The sequence below is a fragment of the Rhea pennata genome, chromosome 24, assembly GCF_028389875.1.
Source record: "Rhea pennata isolate bPtePen1 chromosome 24, bPtePen1.pri, whole genome shotgun sequence".
Taxonomy (NCBI): Eukaryota; Metazoa; Chordata; class Aves; order Rheiformes; family Rheidae; genus Rhea; species Rhea pennata.
In genome coordinates, this window is record NC_084686.1 from 1,545,408 (window position 1) to 1,569,877 (window position 24,470).

The 24,470-nt window shown below is 61.5% G+C and overlaps 1 protein-coding gene across 1 annotated transcript in view; it reads right to left on the bottom strand.

Annotated features, from left to right (window-relative positions):
• DSCAML1 (DS cell adhesion molecule like 1) overlaps nucleotides 1-24,470 on the bottom strand; it is a 90,324-nt gene that overhangs the window by 21,782 nt on the left and 44,072 nt on the right. The window contains exons 4-5 of the mRNA XM_062594676.1: nucleotides 1,055-1,201; nucleotides 18-296 (exon numbers count right to left, since the gene is read on the bottom strand). Coding sequence (XP_062450660.1) covers nucleotides 18-296; nucleotides 1,055-1,201 — 426 coding nt within the window. The remainder of the gene's footprint in view (nucleotides 1-17; nucleotides 297-1,054; nucleotides 1,202-24,470) is intronic.

Below are 24,470 nucleotides of genomic sequence, written 5' to 3' on the forward strand. Positions count from 1 at the left end.
ACCCCGCCAGCTCTTACCTATGACTGTGAGGGTCCCCGTGACCTCGGCGGACCCGAAGGTGTTGGTGACCTCGCAGATGTAGGTGCCGCTGTCCTCCACGCGCAGGTCGCTGATGGTCAGCCCCGTGACGCGCTTGGTCCAGCGGCCGTCGGCGGGCAGCGGGCGCCCGTCCTTGAGCCAGCGCGTGGCGGGGTTGGGGTAGCCCGAGGCGATGCAGGGCAGCTCCACGGGCCGGCCCGCCCGCACCTCCCGCGACTGGAAGCCGTCTAGCACCGTGGGGATGGACTCCGCCGGGTCTGCGATCGGGAGGGACCAAGCTCACGCGGCGGCTCGGCTTGGCACTGCCGGGCGGGCGGTCCCCCGGGCGCGACGGCAGCGGAGCCGGCACGGCGGCATGCCGGGGTGAAGCAACCCCACGCCAGCGGAGTGCCTCGGGGTGACCCCCAAGCAGGGCAAAACACACACGTTCTGCGGCGCGTGTCCAAACTCACAAGCGAAGGGGCCCGTCAGGCAGCTGGGAAAGGAGGCTCAGGCGTGAAATTAAATCCCAGGGGAAAGAAGCCTCTCCCGTTGCTCCCGGGCAGAAGCACGATGCCGTATAGCGCACGTAACGGCAGCGACCAGGGAGGGAGCAAGCCAGCCCCGAGGGCACGGGAGCGGGCACCCAGCGCCGCGGGAGCAAGGCCGTCCTGCTGCTGCAAGCTGACGGGCAACGGAGGCCCCGCGGCACAGCAAGGCACAGCCCTGGCCCCGCGTGTGGCCATCGAGGGGTTAACGCGGGTGCCCAAACCCCCACACGCTGGCCCGGGAAAGCTGCATGGCGAAGAGGTGGTGCAAGCCATGCAAACTCCCTCCCGAGCGGAGTGATTTGGGCAGCCCGCGAAGCCGGGAGCGCCCCGAGGCACCCGGCACGGCCGGTGCTGCAGCATCGCTCGCGTGCTCGTCGCGCCGCACCGCGCTGCCCGTGCAGGGGGCTGTCGCACCGCCCCACGTTGCGCGGCACGCACCCCGCTGGGGGTGCCGGGCCCCGGCACCGCGGCAGGCGCGCGCTCACCTGACACCAAGAGCCTGGCTCCGTTGCTCTGGCGCGTCTCTCCGCTGTACTTGTGCTTAGTGATACACCGGTAGGTGGACAAGGCATCTTCCTTCTGCACGTCCGATATGTACAAACCTCCGTAAGAAGTAATAAAAAACCTATTTTCTGGAGAGACGAACAGGAAAGGGAGGAGAAGGGTGAGCAAGGTGGCCCTGATGCTGCATTGGTGGGGATCTGGCCGCGGGAGGCTGCCCGCAGCCCGCTCCATGCCTGCCTCTACCTGCGCCCCCGCTCCCAGGGGCCACGTGCCACCTCCTGCCCAGCGCGCGGGTCCTCCGGAGGCTGGCAGAGCCATGGGTGCTGAGCGTGGGGAGGGCGGGTGACGTGCGGCTCGGCCACGCAGCCACAGCCCTGCTGCAATTAAAAGCAAATCCATTGCACTGAGCCAATAATTAGCTTAACGTGCTCAGAAGCAGGTGAAAACAAGTAAGGGCTCGAGCTGGCACCTGAGCACAGGGCGGGGGGGGGGAACAGAGGGGCAGCGGCAGCCGCCGCGCAGCAGCTCCTGCAGGCCCAAGCTTTAAAGCAGCACCGGCCGCGAACGCGCAGAGCCTCAGTGCTGCATCTCGGCCCCCGACGGCCCCCCCGAACCCCGCTTGTCCAGCAGCAGGAACCAGCGGCACCGCGTCTGCGCCGGGCGGCGAGGAGCGGGGAGAGCAGCTTGGACGGCGCAGAGACGCCTGGGGAGGCCAGCGCGCGGCCACCGGCGCGGGCAAAGCCATGCCCGGACCCGCTGCCCTTTGCTAACGCCAGGGCACACGGGCTTTTGCGCTGAAAGCGCCGGGTCTCAGCATCAGCGTCCCTTCCCTGCGGCAACACGGGGCATCCTCCGCCTCGCGAGCCGCGGTTTTGGAGACGCCGTTACGCTGAACGTAAGGGCTTCGCAGCCTGACAGCACAGCTTCATTTCTTTTTGAAGAAAGGGACAAATAACTTTGTCGCGGAGCATTACTCTGGTTCAAGGGAAAACGTGGGGCAATAATTGATGTGAGCGGCTCTGACGGAGACCTCACCAAAGTGACTTATCGCCGAGTCTGCTGGTGAGATTAACGTCGAAGGTCGCGGAATAAAATCAGATCTTTCCGCCTGCCAGGAGGTGGAAAAGCTTTACGGGAAGCCGAGGATTAAGTACGCAGCCAGACCGGAGCGACGCGGCTCTAATAACTCTTCGAGCCAGACTCGAGCTGCCGCCTTTGGAAGCGCCGCTCCAAAAGCGGCCGCCGGCCCGGCCGCGCTCCCGGCGCTCGCCCGGCAGCGAGCAGAAAGCACCGGGCTGCCGCTTCGGGGCCGGGCAGGCACCGGGAGGCGGGGAGGAGAGCGGGCCCCAGCCCCCGGAGCGCCCCGCGTGCCTCCCGCTGCCGACGAGCGAGGCGCGGGGCCGCCGGGGTCCCCGCTCCGAGCCGCAAAGCCGAGCACGGCGGCTGCACAAGGCTCGGCGTAGGGAGCGCCAGGCCGGCGGAAAGGCAGGAGGGCGAGGGAGCTCTCCCGCGCGGCCGGCGGGAGCAGAGCCTCCCCCCGCGCGCGCACCCGCGCCCCGCTGCTGCAAGCCCTCTCCGCCGCCGGAGCGGCCACGAGTGCACGGCGGCGGTCCCAAGGGCCTTCCAATTTCAGGAGAAAAATTACAGTCGATACAGGTTACCGGTTACTGCTCTATCCAATACAGATTTATAAAAACAATGGGGTCAGCGCTTCAGGAGAGAGCACGTTTTGTAGTTCATAAGACTAATGAGATAACTTCCCCTTGGTACTCCGGGGCCAATATTTCGTTACGCAGTCTATTTTAACTGCTAGGGAATCGATAGGTGCCAGCGTTTATGAATTAGCCGTACTTTGAGCACATGCATCCCAAGGCATCCTGGACAAATTCAATAAGCGCTCGGTGCTATTTCTGGCCGCGTCTGAAGTGACAAACGCTTCCCCGGGGGAAAGGCACAGCGAGGGAAGCCCCGAAGAACAAAGCCGGCGATTTTCGGCGGCCGCCGTACGGACGCTTCCTCGCGACGGCTGCAAACAAGCCACTCGCCGAACACGGGAGCCTCCGCGGGTCAGGGCGCCCGTGCTGCACTGCGCCCCGCTTCCCTGCCCCGGCGAAGTGCAAACGCCTCTGCCGGCCCCGCGGCGCCTTCGCACAAGGGGCCCCTTGCGCCAGGGCGCTTTAATCCCCGGCTGCCCCAAGCTTCGTGCCACAGGAGACACCCAAGCGCCCGGGCCAGGCTCCCAGAGCAGAGCCCCCTGCACCCAGCCCGGAGACGTTAAACAGGAACCACAACGCGAGGCCCGTGCAAATTTAGTAAGAGCCGCAGAGCATCTGACAGATTTATTTACGCGTTTCCCTGCACGCCGGATCCCGGGGGCAGCCACAGGCTCCCCAGGCCTTTCGGAGGCAACGCGCGCGTCCGGCGCAGCCGTGCGACGCCGAGCAGCCGCGCGCCCGGCAGATCGCCTCCACCTCCAAGTCGCACGGGCACCTGCGCGGCGAGCGGCTGCAGCCAGGTAAGCGGGTCACGCCTGGTACCGAGGGGCTCCTCTCTCCTCCTCCCCGATCCGGGAGGAACGGGCTGCGCTTGAGAGGGAATAGCGTGCCCTAGAAACGCCGTCTCGAGGAAGCTGCAGGAGCTGCTGCCGCCCCGGCCGGGGGAGAGGCCGGCGCAGCCCCGGCACGAGCCCTTCGCCGGCGCAGCCCGCGGCACCAGCCTTTCCCGGGAGCGAGCCAGCGGCGCGGGCTGCCGGCTGCCCGGGCGGTGGGAGGGAGCGCTGGAAAAGGAGGGCTGGGAGCCGGGGAGTCACGACAGCCTTCCCGCCTTCCCTCCCTAATCGCCTTCAGGAGCACGGCTCCGTCTCCTCCCGTTACAGGATTAACACCCGTCTCTCATTCTCCTCTTGCAACAAGATTTTATTTCTAATTACGCTGTAATAAAACTGGGCGCGCTCCCAGGGTTTCTTCCAAATGACTTGTCGACACTCCGCGAGCTTGGCTCCCGCTCGGGCCCGCTGTCAGCGCGCCCGCCTGACGCTCATTAGCCATGCACGAGGGAGAGGTTTTAAGAACGGAATTGCATCTAAATGGCTTTTCTGAGAGCAAGAGACGAAACAAAAAGAGAGCGAGCGCGAGAGAAGAGAGGAGGAGGCGAGGTTCGGAGGCAGGATGCAGCGCTGGCCGGGCTGCACGCCCGGGGCACCGCGCTCGGTGGCTCGCGGGCGGCAGCCGCGGCCCCAGGGGCCAAGGGGCAGTCCGCCTGCAAACGAACCCGAACGGGGTGCAGAGTCCCCTGCAGAACCCCAGTCCAGCGGCGGAAAAGGGGCAAATAAAACCAGCAAACGCGGGGGCGTTTCCGAGCTCCGAGTCTGGTCCCGACCAGCAGCCTGCAGCGCCGAGAGCGCCGGAGGGGCCGCGGCGATCGGACGCCCCCGCAAACACCCGCAAGGCAGCAGCAGCTCTGCGCGAAGCAGAGGAAGCCGACGTGCTCGCCGGCCGGGTTTACGCGGCCCCGCGGAGGGCAGAGTTTGCCTCTCCAGGTTTCGTATGTCCGAGAGTCACCGACCGGAGCATCTCGGGGAAGGAGGACGGCTGTAACGACTCGCTTCCCGGGAAGCCGAGCGAGCGCTTCGGGACGGCTTGATCCGAACGCGTGGTACTCGGAGAAGGACGCCGTTTTTGCTAAAAGCAGTGCGCTCGCCCGGCACGGGCCAGCGCCTCTCCGGGGCGGCCCCCAGGCGCCGGGTGCCAGCAGGAAATTACAGAGCAGGATGAAGAGCGTTGCAAAAAGGATAGGAGGGGACTAGAGATTTCCATGGCTAATCCTGTTAACGAGACAATTTCTTATCAAACTCATTACGTGCCGCCCAGGGGAGGGGAGAGGAGGGGAGGGGAGGCGGTCGGCGGCTCCCCAGCCCCAGCACACACTGCCAGCGCGCCCGCCTGCAATGAAAATTGTATTTTCTTTTCCAAGGACAGTTAAATATTACTCGAATGACATCTACCACAAAATAGTGCCGTCCGCTTCAGATATATTACGAGCCTCCTCCCAGCTTGGAGCTGCAGCGGGTACAGATTACAGCAGGCATTAAAAAAAAAAGAGAGAAAGAAAGAAAAATCCATTTCAGAATGGTTTTTCTAGTGTAATTTTTTTAACCTCTATTATGGTGAGCCTCGTTTTCCAGGAGGAAGCAAAACGGGAGGCTTCAAGGCAGCGGCGCGCTCGGTGGCTGGGCGCGGGGAGGCTGCGGCGGCGCCGGGCCGCTCGACGCCTCGCCGGGCTCTTCCCGCAGGCCGGTTCCCCCCGGAGCCCTCCCTCCAAATTCTGCCCCGGCGGCTCGCAGGGGCTTGGCTGCAGCTCGGGGTGCTGCTGCTTTTCTCTTTTTCCCCTTTTTCCCCCTGAACCCGCTATTTAAAAAAATGCGGAACTAGTCAGATTTCATGCTAATGAGACGAGAATCTGGATCGAGGACTGTGCAAAAATTTGCATCTCAAAGAGGAAAACAGGAAGTCACTAAGAAAGGAAAATCCACCGCCGAGCTAACGTTCGTGGCCATAATTAGGCTAATGCTGCCTTGTTCTGTCAGCTCGTTTTCATCAGCCCCGGGGCAACAGGGGACAACAGGCTCCCCCGCCGCCGCAGCGCGGCGCGCACCCAGCCCCGCCGCCCGCTCCTGCGCCGCTGCGCTGCCCCCTCTGTGCACCGGCGCCTGCTCCCGCGGCTCCGGCGCAAATAAACCAAGGAGGGAAATACTGCAAAGACCCCCAGCGCTAGCGCTAACCCCGCCGTAAACACGTCCCGGCGCGGGGACCCCGCTAACCGGGGGCTCCCACGGCCTCCGTCCCACCCCGCGCCGCGGTGCCCCGGCTCACAAAAAGCTGCAATTTCCCTGCCACCTTCAAGGCTTAAGATGGACTAATTTGCAGCTTTCCATCAAATTTCCCATCATTTTTCAATTGGGTTGTGCTGCTGCTGCTGCAGTTGTAATTGTACCAACAGTTTTGAATAGCTCAAACCAAGGTATTTGCTCATAAAAGTCCAAGGCTAGTGCAGAGGATGACAGAAATGGAAAACGCCTAATGAAAACAATCGAAAAAATGACAGCTCCTTCAGTCCTTTGCAGTCCGTCAACAACCTCAGGTTATTAAAAATACAGGAGGGAAAAAATTCCAACATTTGCAATCGCATCTTGAGAAATCTTGAGGAGACAAATACCTGCATAGGAGGAAATTCCTCCCCCCGTGAAATCTGCAGGAGTTTTACCCTAATTATGGTAAGAGTAAGGCTGCCGGATAACACGAGAATTATTTTCCCCACTTACATTGTCAAATGATCGTTTTGCCCTGCAGTGAAATCTCAATAATTATAATGCCGAACTACGAAAGAACAAAGACAAAAAGGGGGGGGGGGAGGCGAAAGCTGTATTTCTTTCCCAGGGAGCGGGGGGATAACTGCAAGCACAGGACCGGCAGCCCAGTTTTTCTGGGATCAGGTTGCTCAGGGCCCCGCGTCCCTTGGCCAAGCGGCAGGAAACTCTGGAGCAGCGGCGTTGCCGGCGCGTGCGGGGAGCGGGGCCGGGAAACCCTCCCTGCCCTCGCGGGGGAAGTTTTGCGGCGAGAAGCGGCGCTGCGGCAAAGGGAAGCCTGGGACGCACGGAAGGCGAGCTGCAAAATGAGCAGCCCTAAGCGGCGGCGGCTTTGCACAGCGACCACCCACCAAAAGGGGAGAACCAAGGGGAAACGAAAGAGATCGGGGACAGAAACGGACAGGGGGGCTAAAGAGCGGGAGCAAGAGGACCAAGACGGCAGAACACTTGCTCCACAGCCCTCGGCTGAATTGCAAACCGGTTTACTGAGGTGGAAAGCTGCAGTGAGCTGAGGAGGAATATGTGGAAACCATCTGCAGATTTAAAAATAATCTATTTTACGATCACCCTCGAACATATTCTTTTGCAGAAACCAAATAGGATTTGTTGTTGTTGTTTTGTGCAAACTGTTAGGGAAAAATTACTAGAAACATGCAGGGGGTTTTGCCTTCTTGAGCACTGAGAGTCTAAATATGCCCTTCCTTATGTTTAGAATAGTAACAGTCATCTTAAAATTAACTTGGTCTGCATCAGAGCTTACAAGCAGTTGCAGTTCCGAGCCTGCAAGAAGCAGGACAAACCTGCACTGGGATAGCTAGCGTTTCTCGCTGACAGATGTCTGCCTACATACAGTAAATATAGGTCGTCTTTTCCTACCCAGAGAACTGTATATCTTAATTAACCAGGCCACTAGCAGCATATGTAATGATTTCTGCGGCTTGCTAAGGCAATCTTTCCTCGATTAGACGCAGCAGAAATAAAAGGCGTGTGCGAACAGGATCGTCTCCTCCGGGCCCCGCTTCCCAGCTCCGACCGCGGCGGCTCGCACAAACCTCGCGCTGCAGCTCCGTGCGCGAAACGCGGCTAGCGAGGGGCACGGGGCGCAGAGGCGCGCGTCCCCCCGCCGGCGCAGGGCACGGCCCTCGGCGCGCCAGCCGGCAGGAGCAAAGCCCAGCCCCAGGATTAAACTGGCCGCAGATTAAACCCCGAAGAGCGTCTCCTCGTGCAGCCGGAGGAGGAGCCGAGCTCCTGCACGGCACGCCGTCAGCCGCAGCTTATCAATAATGATTAAGGTACGGCGCACGTGCGCTGACCCAGTTAGCGGCGCCGGGAAAACCACCACGAGGGTGGCTTTGCTTAACACCCCAGCTCCTCCGAGAGCGAGGCGGACACGGAGATGGGTCTGGCAGGCTGCTGCTGCCTTGCAGCCTCAGGGGCCCCTCGGCCAGGCTTCCTCGCGAGGAGCCTTCGTCCCTAAGGGCCGCGCCGACAGAGCGAACGGCGCCCGAGCCGTAACCGGGGACACCCCTGCCCCGGCTCCGCAGCAGCTCCTTATGGATTCGCCGTTCGCGGATTTATCTGATCAACCCCTTCCCCAGGCGGCGCCGCTACCTGCTCCCGCATCCTTCTGCGGCAGCGAATCGCGGGAGTTCGCTGCCCGCCGCGCACACGGCTACTTTCTGCTGAAGCAACCTCCTGCCGGCTTCAGCGAGTCCCCGTAGCTGCAGCACCGTGGGATTTGCTGAGTAACAGTTTATGCTTCCGAGCTGATGGGGAAATACGACGGCTCGTTCAAAACAGGAGCATGGAAACGAGTCAGGGCTGGAAGAATTAGTCAGATATCGGAGGGCTCCAAGAGCGCAATCTCTCGAGTTCATCTCAGTAGCTGCGCACAAGCCTGCGGACCTGGGGAGAGAGAGCCAGCACCTTCCCAACAGAGACGCAACGGTATCCTGCGCCTGGAAGCCCAAGTTAGCCAAAATCTAACCTTGAAACAAGACGCAATTTCCCAGCAACAAGCACCAAAACACTGGGGCAGCTGCTGGAGTCCCCGCTGCACCGCGCTCCTCGCCGTTCGAGGGCATCATCGCTCCTGCGAGCCGGGACCTGCTAATTTCCTGCTCACTCAGAAAACGCGACCTGCGGCATCGCACTCGATGGACGAGCGGGTGCTGTCGCCCCCGGCATGGGCGGCACCTCTGCCACCGGCCTCCGCCTGCCCACGGGTCCCTCGCGCTGCCGGGTCTCCGGCCCTCACCGGTGCCACGCCGGCCCCCGGCCCCGCCAAGCCCCGCAGAGCCGGTGGCACGCGAACGCCTCGGTCCCGCCGCGCAGCCTCGCTGGCCGCCCTTCCCCAGCAGCTGCTGCCGCCCGGACCGACAGGCCTCCGAGGCTCCCCGCGAAGCGCCGCGCGGGGAGTCTTTGCGCTGGGCAGAGCGGAGCGAGCCCGGTGTCACTACATAATCGTGCAAGGAGGCACCTGGTCCAGCAGCAGCGAGGAACGCAACGTGACCGCATTTGGCGTCAAGAACAGAGCAGGGAGCTGTGATGGTATCGGGGAGGACGAGCATCATTTTGCTGCAAAAAGCCACGTTCGCTGCTCGGCTCAGCTCTGCCAGGGAAGGGCTGAACGGTGCGGGACAGCGACGCTCCTAGTTGACGCGCTATAGCGAGAGCAGGAGCTAAACCAGCAGGGCCAACACCCGGCCAATTCACAAACATTTTATTCATAAAAACGCTGCAAGGTTCACGTGCATTCGCTAATTACTCAGCCTGCTCCTCCGTCAGGTGAATAATGAGCAGAAAAATAATCAGCAGTTCATTCAAAACCACACTGGGAAATTTGCTGAGCGGCTGCGGCAGCCCTCCGCTTTGCGCACCGAGGCTCGGACAGGCATGTCCTACGCGGGCGCGCTGTCCTGGGCAAGCGCGCCCAAGCGAGCAGCCCGTACCATGCACGCCTGGCCCCGCGGCGCCGGGGAGACCCACGCTCCCCAACGCAGACTATCCCCGCGGCACGTGCGGAGCGTGGAAGTTAGAGCAGAGCACAGCCCCGCGTGGGAAACGGCACGTTAAAACCCGCTCGGCTGGCGCTCGCTTTCCGCAATGCCGCTAATTACCGCGGCGTTTGCAGCAGGCAGCAGTAATTAAGGCCCCTACGTGTCCACCAGGGAGTGTGAGCAGGCGGCCGGGGGAAGCGGGAAGGGAGGTTTCCCGGCTCGCCCCCCTCCCGCGAGGGCCGGCCGAGGAGCCTGGCCGAGGTCCGGCGCCGCGGAGAAAAGAGCCGGCAGCAGGAGCCTCGCGCTGAGACCTCCGACCGTTTCCGCCGTTCGGAAAGGCGCCGGGGAGCTGAGCGGCCCGCTCCTGAGCTGCGTCGCCTGCAGGAAGAGCTCGGGACCCGAGCGCTGCCCCGGCGCCGCTCCCGCTGCCGGCAGCTGCTCGGGGCTCATCGTCGAGCCGCCGGAGCCGGCACCGGAGCCGGCGAAGCCCCCGTGCCGTTGCCGTGCGCCCGGGCACGTCGGCCCTGGGGGAGCCGGTCCGGCTGGAGCGCAACCCGCTGCACGCGGTGCAGCACCGTCGCGGTGAGCGGCGGACGGAAGCGAAAGCCAACGATAAATCACCAACCCGCCGCTGCCCGCGGAGCTGTAATTACGTTCGTGCCTAGCGTGCCTCTGCCGACAGGGGTTTTGCAATGAGATAAACACCGGGCGCGAGCGCAGCTCGGCAGCGACCTGCCGGCTCCCCAGCCCGCTCGCTGCAATTCCCAGATGCAAGCTCCGGGGACTCCCGAAGCCCGCGGCCGGCGGCGCGGAGCGGGGCCTGCCTCCGGGCAGGGGCTCGCGCCTGCTCGGCTCCCTCCCCACCCTCGCGGGGTGCAGAAAAGCAGGGATTACCTGCGTCTTAGCAGAAGGTCAATATTTACTTTTGTGTCCCCACGGGGGAAAATGTCAGTTGCTGCAAGCCTAGGCGGGCTCAGGCGAACGAGCAGCCTCACCCCTTGCACGCTCATGCCCTTTGCACGCTCGTCACTTGCTGCACAGGCTTAACTTTAACCACGTGAAACGTCCGCTGAGCTCCCGAGGATTACTCGCGGGGCGAGCCGCACGCGTGGCAGCAGGGATGCTCAGCCGCTCTCCCCAGGTTCAAACACAGCCATAGGGTCCGTAACCCGGCGCTGAGTCCACACGGACGAGCGCACCCCATCCCGGGGCCAGCCCACGTCCGCACCTTCGCTGAGGCTGGAAGTCGCACTGGTCAAAACCGCCTCGGAAACGCCAAGAACAGCCCAATTAGCGTCAGCGCAAACCATTTTCTACTTAGAACACGTTTACATTTCTGTAAGTGTTTTCCCCAACAGTCCTAAAGAAATACAGCAGCCCTGCGTTAATTTTCAGATATCGATACAGAAAAGCCGTTATTTTTTGCAGCAAGTGATAATCGCAGGCACTCCCAATACGGGAGCAATTTTCGAAGCGGACCGCAGCTAAAACATTGCCCAGAATTTCTTATCCCGAAGGACTGGTAGAAGCCTGGATCCCCCTTTCCTCCCCGGTGTTTTGAAGCCTGCAGTCTCAGCGCTTTGCCAAGCGCGTTCCTGCGGAAAGTCACGCAGCGCAGCTGCCGCCGCCGCCACCACCGCCGGCAGCCGCGTCTCGCCCCCGACGCGGGAGAGAAGCAGCCCGGGGGACGCGCTGCGGGCTGCCGCAAGCGAGGGCTCCTCGCCCCCTCCCCGTGGGGCTGCCCCACGCCGCCAGCCCGGCTGCCCTCGAGGAGCCCGGCAAAGCACGCGCTCCGGCCCCGCGACGGCGGCGAGCGCTCCCGGCTGCCATCTGGACGGGAAACAGCATTTTTTGCATGCATGTATGGAGGAGGGGGTGGGGGAAAGCTGAGGAGAAACAAGGCTGCAAAATGAATTCAGCATCAATTATTCTAAAATATGCGTGCTAATACGGGAAGGGCGCCGTAGCTGGATCCATCTCCACTCGTGCTAATTTCAAGCCTCAAAATGTGACCTGGGAAGATGACAGCATCTCGCATCTCTGTTACCCAAACACGAGCCTGGCAGAAGAGGTTTATTAAAACGGGAGACAATGCTGCATATTAAAATGCCACAGATGGAGCTTTCTGCGGCCTTTGCAGTCTGCTTCAGAGATTATGGCTGGGCCGTACTGTATTAAAAACGGGGGGGTGGGTGTGTTATTTAATTTTTAAACAAATTCCATCTCCTACCCGTGCTGGATGGATAAAGCGAGCTCTTGAGCTGCAGCCAGCTTTTCCAGCAAACCCACGTGAAAAACGCATTTTCATTAATACAAACTGTTTGCAGTACGTAAATTAATTCTGAAAAATGGGTTTCGTACATGGCAAATTATATGTTCAGTGAAAACACTAGCTGCCGCCGTGCAGTCGCAGTAAAAGCCCCGTGCTTCCTTTAACGAGCCAAGACTGCCAGGCGAAAGGAGCTCGCTCGGACAGTTAAACAGGCAGATGGGTAAACACGCGAGCAAATTGCAGCGGCGCCTGCAGCTCTCGGAGAGCCGCGCATCCTCTCCCGCCCTCCCAAAGGTGCCCGGCAAACGCCGGGGCCGGGGCCGGCAGCTCCGGCAGCGCCAAGGCTCGGACGAGCCGCCTCGAGCGCGACGCGCGGCTCGCAAACCTGCTGCCGCGGGGCCGGCGTCGGCACCCTCGCTCGGCTTTCGTAACGCGGCCCGACACAATGGGAAACGAAGAATCATTTAGTCGCTCCTAATTCCGTATTCCAGGTTCATTAAGAAAGGAGAAAAACACCTCAGGTCGCCGCGACAGAAGACCGCGATGAGTTCTGTACTCAAAACGTTTGCACCGAACAGCCGCGCGCCTCCCCCTCGCCTCGGGAGGCGGCTCCGAGGCTGCAGCGCCGGCACGCACGGCCCGTCCCGGGAAATCCTCCGGACGGCGCGGGGGCACCGGTGGGGCCGGAGAGCAAGGGGCCGCGGCGCAGGGGCCGCTGCCCGGCCCGCCAGCCCGGTGCCGGCGGAGCCCGCTGCGCGGCACGCGCTGCCGCCCGGCGTGGGACGCGCTGCCAGGCGTTCCTCTCCCGGGCCTCTGCGCCGTTTCCCTGCTTGCCGCTGGCCAATAACCCGTGTAGCTCTTCTCCGTGCGGTAAATCTAACCAGTGCATACGCCACCGAGCAACCCCTTTTCCTCAGCAAGCATTTAATCTGACTGGACAGGAGCAAAACCGTGTAGATATAAATGGGGCAGGAAGAAAATAGCATGCTTCAGGTTCCCCAGGAAAGCATACGGGAACAGGAGACTTATTAATAAATTCTTCTTTGTTCTGTATTGTCTGTGATAAATAGCCGCACTCAGCATCAATAACTGCAAACATCCTTGGGAAAGAGAGAGGCACAGAAACCCATCATGCTGCTGAAAGCAGAGAACAGGATTCAATTTCAGTTTTGAAGGCAAATTTCACAGTCCTAAACAAAATTACGTGAGGGGGCTGCTGTGGCCACACGCGCAATAAATGTAAGGTTATGGCTGCTAAACCAGGAGAACGTCTCCCAAGAGCTGTAATCTCTTAAGCTAAAGGACAAGAATGAATAGCCCCATTCAGGATGATGCCTTTGGAAAAATAACATTTATGCTTCCAAATAAAAAATGTTTTTATTAAGGGAACACAATACTTCTGGAATTTTATAGCCTGAGAGATGTCTCAGACCCCCAACCCCCCTTTGCTGGCATCCAGAAGTAAATTTCCACAAGGTTTAAGCACTGCCAAGACTTCCATAATTTGGGGTAGGAGGCAGAAGAGAGCAGCAGCAAGAGGCATCCCTAATGGCAAAGACATGAAAACGCGGCTTTATTTTTTGATGATTGCATTAGATTTTTTATCACAGCAATGAAAAACGAGTAGCTAGCACCTCCGAATTCGCTGCCTGGGAGCTGGATTCCTCTCTGCTTCTGCAGGGTGAGCGGCACCGAGGTCTCAGGGCCGCCTGTGCCATCGCGGGAAGGGAGGAGGCCGGGGCAACGCCTGGCATCGCCGGGGCCGGTGCGGGCTCCCGCGGGAGCCCCCACGTGCTCCGGCGGCCGGCACGAGGCCGGGAGCACCGGCAGTGCCGCGCCGCGGGGCACAGCAGCCCTTTGGCAATTCCCAAAGGAAATGGGAGTTCAGCTTCTCCTCTCTTCTCCCCTGCAGCACTGCTCCCCGCAAGCCTTTCCTCCCGCAGGTGGGCTGACGCCCCGGGCAGCTCCCGCGACGGGAAACGCCGTCCTCGCTGCTCAGAAGTTTAAGCGCTTTCTGAGGAAGCCGGGAAACCGCCCCCACGTGCGCCAGGGACACGAGGAGAGAGGACCAAAGCGTTTCCTCGTCCAGAACATTTGCTCCCCTGAGATATCACCCGGCAATAAGCAAAGGCCTCGGACTTTTTCTCATGCTTTAACCTCGAGCACCAGGAGTCTGAAAGCATGAAGTGCACTGAGAGTTTTAATGCTGAGGAAGACACCAGCCTAACATTTGAACAACACTAACGCTCTGGAAGTTGCAGAACCATCACTAGCACGTGTCTCACCACCAGGCCCTTCCCCGCAGTAAGCACGGGCTCCACGCCACGTCGGACGCCGCAGGCTTCCCCGCTGCTCCGAGCGGAGGAGCAGTGCCCGCGACAGCCGCTGATTTCCCAGAGACATCCTGGGCATCACCGCCCTCTCCCCATCCGCTCACGCAAGGCTCCTCCTCACGCTCCTCTCCCTTTCCTGAAGCTGAGCGCTATAGATGTGCTGAAGACCTCAGCCATGGCGACAAATGAAGCAGCGGCGTGAAAAAATACATGAAGGCTGCTTCATCGTTGCACAAAGCGAAGCGTCCTGTTTCCTAGCCTGCGTCCTGCAGAATCGTTCCCACTTCATCGCTTACACATCTTCAATTTGCCGTTTCTCAGGCTCCTTGGTCCCATGCCTGTGTCAAGCCTGAAATTCATCCCAAGGCAGCGTATGCAGATCAGCGAGGATAGGATGCAGTTTAGATGACGCAGCAAGGGAGAGGCGAATAGCAGGGCTCCTTCTAAAAACAGAGAGGACCATCTCTGTCCACAGAAACAGGGCGGAAGGCGAGCGCCGGCTGCAAGCTGCAGCGCGCCGGCACGCACGGGTGCCCCCAGCTCGGCGCGAGGCTGCGCTTCGGGGGAGCCCTACGCAGCCAGGCGAAACGCAGGCCCGGGGTCGAGAGCGAAAAACGCCCCCACCCACAGCTGTTGGCTTCTCCCACCCCAAACCGCAGCAGCGCTCCCTCTGCAAAACTCCCGGTAAAGCCTCGGGCCCCGTTCCCGCAGAGGAAACCTCGAGTCCTTGCACTTTCCAGCCCCCTTTCTCTTCCGAGTAAAACACAGTTCTAGAGGCACTAAGAGCATTAATCAAATTCAGCACAAAAGCCTAGATTTATTTGAAAATCATGAGCCCACAAACAAAAACCATAGCTAAAAATCAAGCAATGGCCAAGGCATTTTGGAAAGCAAAGGCAAAGTGAGAGAGAGGAAGAAATTGCTTCTTTCTCTCTTTTTGAAACACGCACACCACTTTGTAAAATCTAACGGCACCTCACTGAACCCCTGGGTGACAGCTTTTTGGCTTCCAGGCACCTCTGCCGTGTGTGTAACCCACGCGCCGGGCCCGGGCTCGACGAGCACGGCTCGGAAAGCCAAGCCAGGCAGCGGCTCCGGACGAGCCCGAGCTTCGCACGCGGTCGAACGCGAAGGCTGGCGCGCGGCGGGAGGACCGAAGAGCAGCCGAGGCCGCGGCATCGTGTTTCTGACGAGCGACACTGGGCCGCCCGGGCAGACCCTGCTCCGCTCCCGGAGACGGTCCCACCGAGCTGCCGCCGGCCGGCCGGCCGAGATCTCTTCCCCGTAGCCCCCTCTCCGCCCCCCAGGGCGGTGAGCGACGGCAGCGCGTTCTTCCCACGGCGCTGGGAACTGCCGCGATGGTTTTCTCCGTCCGGTTCGAGCAGCAACACCCGTTGCTTTCCCGATATAACGCTAAGGCAAAGCCGCAGAAGATCCGCGAGGGCTGGCTAAACCCCGCCGCGCGCGCTCACCCTCGGCTTCTCGGAAACACCATCCTAACTAAAAGTAATCGGCGCGGGCTGGATACGGAGACGGCGTGCTGGCCTACGGCGGAAACGGGCAACGTTAAAGGCACCGGAGCCGGTACGAGATACTTCAAAGCAGGAGAACAAGCCGCTCGCGGGTGACGCTTGGCCAGGGCCGGGCGAAACGCCGCGGCGCTCCCCGGGCGTCCCCCGAAAGGCGGCGGGCGGGCGGCAGCAGCGCCGGCGGATCCGCCGCCCGCCCGGGCTCCGCAGGCAGCGAGGGCGCCCGGTCACGTCGGGGAGCCTCGCGGCTGAGCTGCGATGCGTAAAAGGATTTACAGATGTAAAGCTGCATCTCGATAACGCTTGGAACAAATCCCTGACATTCTTCACACAGCTCTGCACTAACAGGTTGGGCTCTAGCAGAGTGGAAACGCGGCTCCCCGCTATCTCCGCGCTCGCTTTAACCCTTTGAAGGCCTGAGCCCTCCCGAGCACGCGCCGGGAGCGGGGTCCGCGGCAGGCGGGGTGCCGAACGCTGACGACTGTTCTCCGCTCCCGACTAGCCATTTGCATGCAGTTCATTTGTGATGCAGAAAAGCTTGAACCTGTCACTGCTGCTTGGCATCACTGGAGCATGTGGAGAGGCTCCGCTCAGAGCACGCGCGCAGCGCTGCACCCTGGTTTCTTTAATCTAGGCTAAAATGACAACGAGAGAAAGCAAGGAGGAGAGCGAGCATGAGGCAAGCGGGAAAAGCATCTTTTCCATGAACGAGAGCTTAATTCTCTAAGGAGCAAGGTGCAAGTGGTCTGCTCCGTGCTCCAAAGGCTCCTCCGTTCAGGACCACAAGAGGCTGTTAGGGGAAAACGAAGGGTTGGTGCAGAGCCTCCAGGCAATGCGGGCAAATGAAGCTGCTCTGGTCCCCTCTGTGCAGCCGGAATTCACCCAGTAAAATCACCCCCTGTCAAGAGCCCGGCAGGGCACCCTGTCGCAGCGCTCGCACAGAGCCCGGCCAGGCAGCGGGGCCCGGAGCCGCTTTCCAACACGCGCACCTCCTCCCTCGCCTCTCCTGCAAGCCCCCGAGCGCCCAGAGATCGGGGTGGTGGTAAAGTCAGAGGAACAGATGGGAAGCAAAAGCCCTGCGAAAGCCCCGCTCCCCACAGCTATTTTCCATTTCCTCGCAACAAGTAGGAATTGCCAGTCTCTCTTCTAGCCGGGGCTGGGGTGGTGCAATAGGCAGCAGCACCGCTGCCCTCCCTTTGCCGAGCTCTCGTCGAAATCCACAGGATTTGGGAAAAGCAGGAGCGGTGCCCAGCTCCAGCTATCCGACATCTCTCAATCGGCCGCATCCAGCGCCTGGTGCTGGGAGGGGAAACACAAGAAGTCCCGACGGGCAGATGCGCACTAAGCAGAACGGTTAAAGCTCAGCTTAAGCCCTGCCTGCAGCAAGGGGTTTAACAGCTCTATCAGGACGCGAGTGTCGTTAGCCACTTTAACCGCGCTCTCAGGCCGGCATCCAGTTGCTTTCCGCTGACGACTTGACCTCGGCGACTCCTCGAGGCGAGCGATTCCCGACGCCGAACCGCAGCCGGGATGGAAGGGGCCTCCGCGGGAACGCCGGCGCTCCGCTCGCGGCACCGCGCGGTGCCGGCCGGGACCCGGCTCCCTCGCCGCCTTGCAGGCGAGCGCAGCCGCACACGGCTGCCGAACGCCGCTTCGCCCCAGTCGCAGGGCAGAGCAGCCTTCGAGCCGCCCTCGGGAAGACCCCCCGCCCGGGTGGGGGGCACACCGGCTGCGAGAGCCTCGGCCCGTCCCTCTCCCCGGCCGCGGAGGCGATTCGCAGCGCGACAAACGCCGCGTCGGGCACGCTCTCTGCCAGCCCGCCGCCGCTATATCGTCCCCTGCCTCAAACGCAAAATCTACCTGCAAAACCCCGCGGTTTGAAGGGTCGATTAGTTGCTGCCGCTTCCCAAGCCTGCTGGCCGCCCGCGGACCCCGCAAGCAGGCAGCTTGCGCGGGAGGCATCTGACCAGCTCTAACAGCTTCTTACCAGGGCTTCTGCACAAACTCAATCCTGTTGGAAAAGCTTCTGCCCCAAAACGAAGCTTTTATGGAAAGCTCTCATTGCGGTCGCAAACCGAATTCCATTTTGTCTTCACCTGAGAGAGAGTCTCCTTTCTCCGCCTCTGCTCTCCCTCCTACGAGCCTCTCGTCCCCCCAGCCGCAGGACGGCCAGCTCTCCCTTCCCGGCCTCCGCACCCCGCTCCCTGGCGAGACCCCGGCCCAGGGACGCGGCGCAGCACGAGCCCCGGCCGAGTCTGGAGACTCCGATCAGCCCCGGGACTCCCGCCCCGGCGGCAGCGGGCTGGAGAAGACACGCACGCTAACGGCCGCCTTGGACAGCGCTGCTCCGCACGTGCTAAATAACTCTGGCAGGGCAAGACTGACGTTGCAGGGCGGAACAAGCGGAGGACAATAAATCCCGGCTATAAATTCTGGCACTAGACCGTAAGATTATAAGGATCATCCCTAGCTGGCTGCAACCTTCAACCTAGCCCACGGAAAGGGAGCAACTCTGGACAAGCCTGCAAGAGAGGAATTTATGCCCAGGCCCTGCCACTACAACAGTCTCTGCCCACTTACCCCAAGGTTTCTCTCCATTTCGCATCCCGCTCCATGAAATCCTACAGTCCTGTGTAGTTCGCGGGGCCGGCCGCAGCAAAGCTCCCGCTCGCGGTCCGTGCCAAAGCCCCGGAGGCCACCTCCTAACCCAGAGCATCTTTCGGCAGTGCCCCTGCCCAGGGCTGAGGGGCGTCAGCAAAAGACCCGAGCCCCGGGGTGCCCACAATGTTGTTGTTCTGAGTTAAGGAACTAAATTTCCAAAGCATTTTAAAGAGGAGGAGAAGGAAGGGATGAATAAAAGGTATCATTGATTTACCTCATTACATACTAGCTCTGCCCACTTGTGCTGTTATTTTCTGCAAATATATTGCACTGTGGGATGCCTGCAATATTTTATAAAGTTAATAACTTTTTTTTAATTGGATGAGTTTACAGAATCGTGTGAGCAATTAAAAATAATTACGTTTAAGACACTTAAATTCCAGGATGCGCTACAAACACAGGAATATTAAGCTATAAAAACCCTCGATTGTATCAAATTACATTAAGGGTCTGTTGGAAGGAACGCGCTGTCGCTTTCCAGAGCGCAGCTCCCTTCTGTTCGCACAGTAAGGCTGCATCGGCCGCGAAGGTGCTTCAGCGGCGGCCCCCTCCCCGCGGCCCGGCCGCGCCGGCAGAGCGGGGCGAAGCCTCGATGCCTCCCCGGGCGCCCGGCCGGCGGCCCCGCTGCTCGCTGCAGACCCGCGCACCGGCACGCTGCAACGGGAGGGAGCCGCTGGCCACCGTGCGGCTGGACAGCCCTTGCTTTTCTCCTCTTTTCTGGCGTTTTGAGTAAAACCCCGCGTTCTGCGTGTTTTAAGGGCTTCTGGTGTAAGAAACGGGCTCAGCTAGCCCAGTTCTGAGCCAGGCGCGCGCTGCCGCTCCGGAGGCGGCGAGAGCGCACGGACGCTCCCGGCAGCCCGACCCCGATGCAAACGCAGCGCTGCCGCAAGCCTGCAAGGGAACGGGGCCAGTGCTTATTTCACTTTAATCACCAGGTGCCAAACTGAATTATTGATGTAGGTTCTCAGTGACAGGTAAGGCATTTTATCGCTGCTGATTTATAATGCAGGAGTCATGATACCTCACACTAAAACGTCAGTAACGTCTCAGGTTATCCATGCCAAACGCGACCTTTTTCCCGGTACTGCCCTTTCCAGGGTGCAGACGGCACCCCGCAAGCCCCCAGGCACCCCTGCCTCTCCCAGGGTGGTTGAGCGCAGACGCCAGAGAAACCCGGACGTTTCCCAGCTGCAAAAACTACGCGGCACCGGGAAAGGCTCGGTGCTGCACGCTCCGAGGCACTGCCCTGTAGACCTGAGCAACGATTTTTTGGGCCAAAAATCCCTGTTGCTCCTTCTCAGGGTGTTTGAGTTAGCAAATGCTCGCTCTGGGTGGCAAGATGCCATCCTCAGCCTCCACAAGCAGAAACGTCAGTGGCAGTTTCCATCTCCGCTGTAGAAAGTTTGTTGCACTGAAGTCATCACTCCCTCCTCTCTGGCATTTTCAGCACAAAAACCCATTTCAGAAGCAATTGCAAAAGGCAAATATCAGCGGGTCTCACGTGCCGCCATGCAGCGCAGGGGGAGCAGAGCACGCGGTGCAGGGCTGGTGCCCGCCTGCCCATCTGCACGCAGGCGAACGCGCCCGCTGGGGCAGAGCGCAGCCGTGAGCGAGACGCCGCGGCGGCGGCTGTGCCTCCCCGGCTGCCCCGCACAGCCTCCCCGCTCGCCTCCGGCTGCGGCCCCGGCTCTCTGCGCAGCTCACCGAGAGGCTCAAGTCGGACCAGGCGCTGGCACCGCAGAGCTGCGCGTGGACACCCCTCCCTAGCGCCCGCACCGCGACGGCCGGGCTCGCAGCATCCGCACGGCTTGGCAGACGCGCGGCGAGGGAGCAGAAAGCGCCTGCGGCACGGCTCCCGCGCCCGCGCTGGCCGGCGCTTGGGCGCTGCACTCTGCTCCCCGTGCGGCACGCTGGAAACGCGCTGCTCAGAGAGCGATTTCACGTGTCCTGGTCATACAAAAGGACAATTTCAGAGGCACGAAGACTTCGGGGCAGGGAAGCAATAGCAGACTAATGTCTCCCTACGGAGCTGTGCACTCATAGCTGGCTTCGGCCTCGAGGAAGGAAAGGGCTGATGCTCAAAGCAAAGGGAAGACCTGGGCGCCTCCAAGACCCGAGAGGCAGATGAGCAGGAGCTCACAAGCAGCTACCAGCAAGCCCCTGGCTGCAGGGGAAAACAAACCAGAGAAACAGCTCCTAACACCTGCCTCCCCTGCACCTGCCTCACCTCTCCCTCCCTCCCGCAGACCTGCAGGAGCAGATCCCGCGGAGGTCAGCTCCCTCCCCTAGCACCGACCAGCTTGCTGGGTGCTGGGGCCAGGCACCAGGCAGGCAGCGCCGGCCACGCAAACCAAGCCCCCGGCTCAGGACGCGCGCCCGTCCGGGTCCCGAGGCCTGTTCGCAGAGGCGTGCTGCTCGCACGGCGCCAGCCCGAGCGTCCCCGCGAGGCGGGGAGGGCGAGGGGAGCCAGCCCTGCCGCTGAGCCCGCCACGGGCCCTCGCCCCAGCCTTCGGAGCCTGGCGCTGCAGCATGACATTTATAGGGGGAAGTTTTATTCCTGCTGTAAATAACCTCTAATAGCGTAGGTCATTACACTAATTACAGAAGATAATTAATTTTCTAATTCTTCTTAGGCCGCTGCATATTCCGAGCAGAGCGCCGTTCATTATTCCCTGCTGCAATCCTGAGCTGCCTGCTCCGTGCCCGGCCAGCCCTGCCTGCAGCACTCGAGCGCGCGGTCAAGCTGCTCGTCACGCAGCCGCCCCCGAGCTGCAGGCCCGCCGGGGCCGGGATGCGGCAACGCCGCCGCAGCCGCGCGGCAAACGGGCCCGAAGCGCCGGGGGCGATCAACACGGAGCAGGTCGACGACGGGTCCTCTCAAGGCAGCAGTGGCTCCGAAACGCAGCCTGCGAGCGAGCGCACCTGCGGGACCGAGCTGGAGGGCTCCCCGCGACGCCGGGGCCACGCAGAAGCGCAGAGAGAGGGACGCTGAACCGGGGGGCGGGAGACGAGTCCCGAGTCGTTTTTCGCCTGTTACAAAAGCACAAAGTGTTTACCTTTTCTTCCTGGCCAAACGCCCACGGAAACATCGCTCCGGCCGAGAGCGAGCCAGAGCCCGGCTGCGCGGAGCTGAAGACAGCCCGGCTCTCTAGGCGCACCGTAAATCCGGGTATCAGACAGGGTTTAGCGGTAATCAAGTGCAATAATGAACATGTATCCCCTGACCTGGTAAGTGGAATATTACGTTTTAAGTCCAGCTGCAATTAGCAGAGGCAGACGGACGGGGGCTAAGGCGGCGCTAAGTGCGCTCTGCCGTCCCGCAAGCCAGCGCCTGGCGCCGGGGCCCCCGGCGACGTCCGTCCCTCGCCCGGTGCACCTCGGCCGCCGCGTGCTCCCCGGGCACTGCTCCGGGCACCTCGCAAGCGCCCGTGCCGCGGGTGCCCCGGCCCCCGTGGGGCTGCCGAGCGGCACTTCGAACCGGCACAAAACGGGGTCGCTCTGCTCCTCCGCGGAGCTCACCGCGCCGCGGCTTTGCCCGGCTCCGAGCGCCTCGGAAAGGACCGGCTATCTCCGCGGATAACGCACGTGCCCGCCGTTACGCTGCAGAGAATGAATTTTTAAAAGGCACATAAACCCCTGATGCTTCAAGGCATCAGCTGAGCGCTAAGGAGGATTAGGAGGAAATATCTCCTGTGGAAAGCTTATTCCACATGAATTCCGCTGAAGGGATCCTTTCATCTCCCCCGGAGCGCCTCTTCCCCCGCTCCGACGTGCCTCGGCGTGCGCAGGCGGCCCGCCGAGGTTGACAGCTGTCCCCGGCGCAGGGGCGGCGGGAGCCGGCGGGGCAGCGCCTCTCCTTGCAGGGCTCGCTGCTTGCAAAGGGGCTTCCCGCCAGCACGGGCGGGCGTCAGCCCGCGGGTCCGACGGGGGACGGGGACGGGCTCGAGCGAACGCCCTCTCCCCGCTGCCTCGGTCTGGAAGGAGAGGCACCGAGTGCATTAAAAACTGGGTTAAAAATGGCTCTGCTCTACCTATCTTATCTTCTTTGTACTAAAAGCCCTCAAAGAGTGGCAGGTTTTCACGCAGAATTTTCCTGTCTAATCCCCTTTTGTTAGCTCTGATACTGGCATTGCAATACAAACCTCGTCCGTGCGATTTAGGAGGGATTACACGCCCTCAATCCTACAGCATGTGGGAGAAAAATGTTTCCTCAAATCAAATTTTACACAAACCAGTATTTGAAAACAATCACAGCACAAATCCCCGCTGCGGGGATTTCTGGAGGGGAGCGAGCGGGGGGCCGCAGGAGCCCCCATGCCGCCCCCAGCTCAGCACCACGCGCGCTGTCCGTCACGGCAAATCCGGCACCAAAGCGAACGCCGGCCACGCCAAAGCCACCCGCGCCGCGGCCGAGTCCTGCCGGCGGCCCCGGCTCTCCGGAAGCCGGCGAGAAGGCACGGCTGCGCTCGTAAGCCGGCAGACGCCGTCTGCTAGGGCTTTTCCACCTCCGGGACTGCCGGCTCCGTGAAGAGCGTGAAAGGCAGGCAAGGGGCCGCCGGATCGGTGCTACCCTGCAAGCCGAGCCCCGCCGGCGCCTTGCCCCGGGCCCGCGCGCGGCTCTCCTTGCGCCGCCGCCGCAGTCCCTGCTCCGAGGAGCTCCCCTCCCCAGGTCCGACGGCCGCGGGGGCCGTTCGAGCCTCTCCTGAACAGCCTCGCACCCTTCTCTTTTTTTCTCAGCAACATTATACTAAAAAACACTGGGTTAGATCCAGACCGACAACTGTCCTCTGCATCGCCTGCCTTGCAAGCGTCTCCCCAGTAAGATATGCAAAACCAGCATCACTAACCCCAGAAAATAACTCCATCGTTTACATGGCTAAATGGGCGCTCTGCGGTGCTCTGCGCGCGCGTCCTTGGCTCTGCTTTCCTAATGAAATATTGCTGGTGCTGCTCCTGTAATATATATGCGTCACAGATGCAACCTCGCTTTATTGATCTCTCATAGCTGCTGGGATATCCATAGTGGAATTAATACGTCTGCATCTCTGTTTAGAAAAAAAAAAAAAGGAAAAAAAAAGGTAAAGCCCATCTGACAGCTTCAATTAAGGAAGCGTGAAAAGCGATTTGCGTAAGAGACTCCGGCTCTGTGGGAGAGAGGAGGGCAGCCCGAAGGCAGCATGTCTGTAAACTCGCATCTGGGTAAGTGAAGTGATTTTCTACAGGAAGTGATGGAGGACAGAGCGCAGCCTCGGCCGCCGCCGTCTCGAGCTGACGAACCCCTCAGCCTGCCTCTCTCCGAGCGCCGAGCGCGGCGACGAGCATGCGATCTGACAGGCGGGGTAAGCTCGCTGCCTGCTGCGGGCTGCGCCCGGCTGCGGGGCAGCCACGCGGCAAGGGGAGAAGCCGCCGAGCTGACCGGAGCGCGAGCGCGGCGCGGGGCTGCAGCCGAGCACCCGGGACCGTGCGGGACGGCTGCGAAGGGTGCTACGGCCAAACCGGAGAGGGAAGCGCGTTTCCCCGCAGAGCTCCCCGAGCTCCCGGCAGCGATGTGCAGCGGGGGCATCCCATGCTGCCAGACTCTTTCCCTCCGCTGCGCAGAGGCTTTCGAACAGCCCGAGCAAGCAGCAGCGCGCCGCCCCTCCGCCAAGCCCTGCAGCAGAGCCCGGCTCTGCGCCGGCGCAGCTCTAGCGCGGGCGTTTCGCGGGCATCGCCCGCGGGAGCAGCCCTCCGCGGCGCCGGCACAAGGCGTTCCCGCACCCCTCGCCAGCCAGGCCCTTCTCAGGCTCGGCGCAAACGAATTAGCCCTGCGTTTAGGGGAGTTGGCAGTGCCGGGCGGCACCGGCCGGGCGCGAGCCCCGCTGCAGGGCTCGGCTCTGCTAGCAGCCAGCGCTGCGCAGTGCCCGCGCCGGGCTGCTCTTGCGATGCATCCAAAGGCGACTCGCTCCTACTATTCGCAACGCTCCCGTGCATCCTTCTGGAAAAGCCCTGTTGGATTTGACAGGGAAGAAACCAAGACGGTTCTGTGCAGGTTACTGCCTGAACTACCAACCTAGCAGAAACCGGGAACCGCACTGGCAAAGGAAGATAAAGACACAGCAGTAGAGCTCCAGCCCGGGGAGGGAAACTTCCCGGACGGTTTCCCACGGGGAAAGGTGCCCAGAGGGAGCAGCTGTGGCTGGCAGGACACGCGGACGGGGCAGGACACGGCTCGCCCCTGTGCACGGTGGCTGTGTGGTGC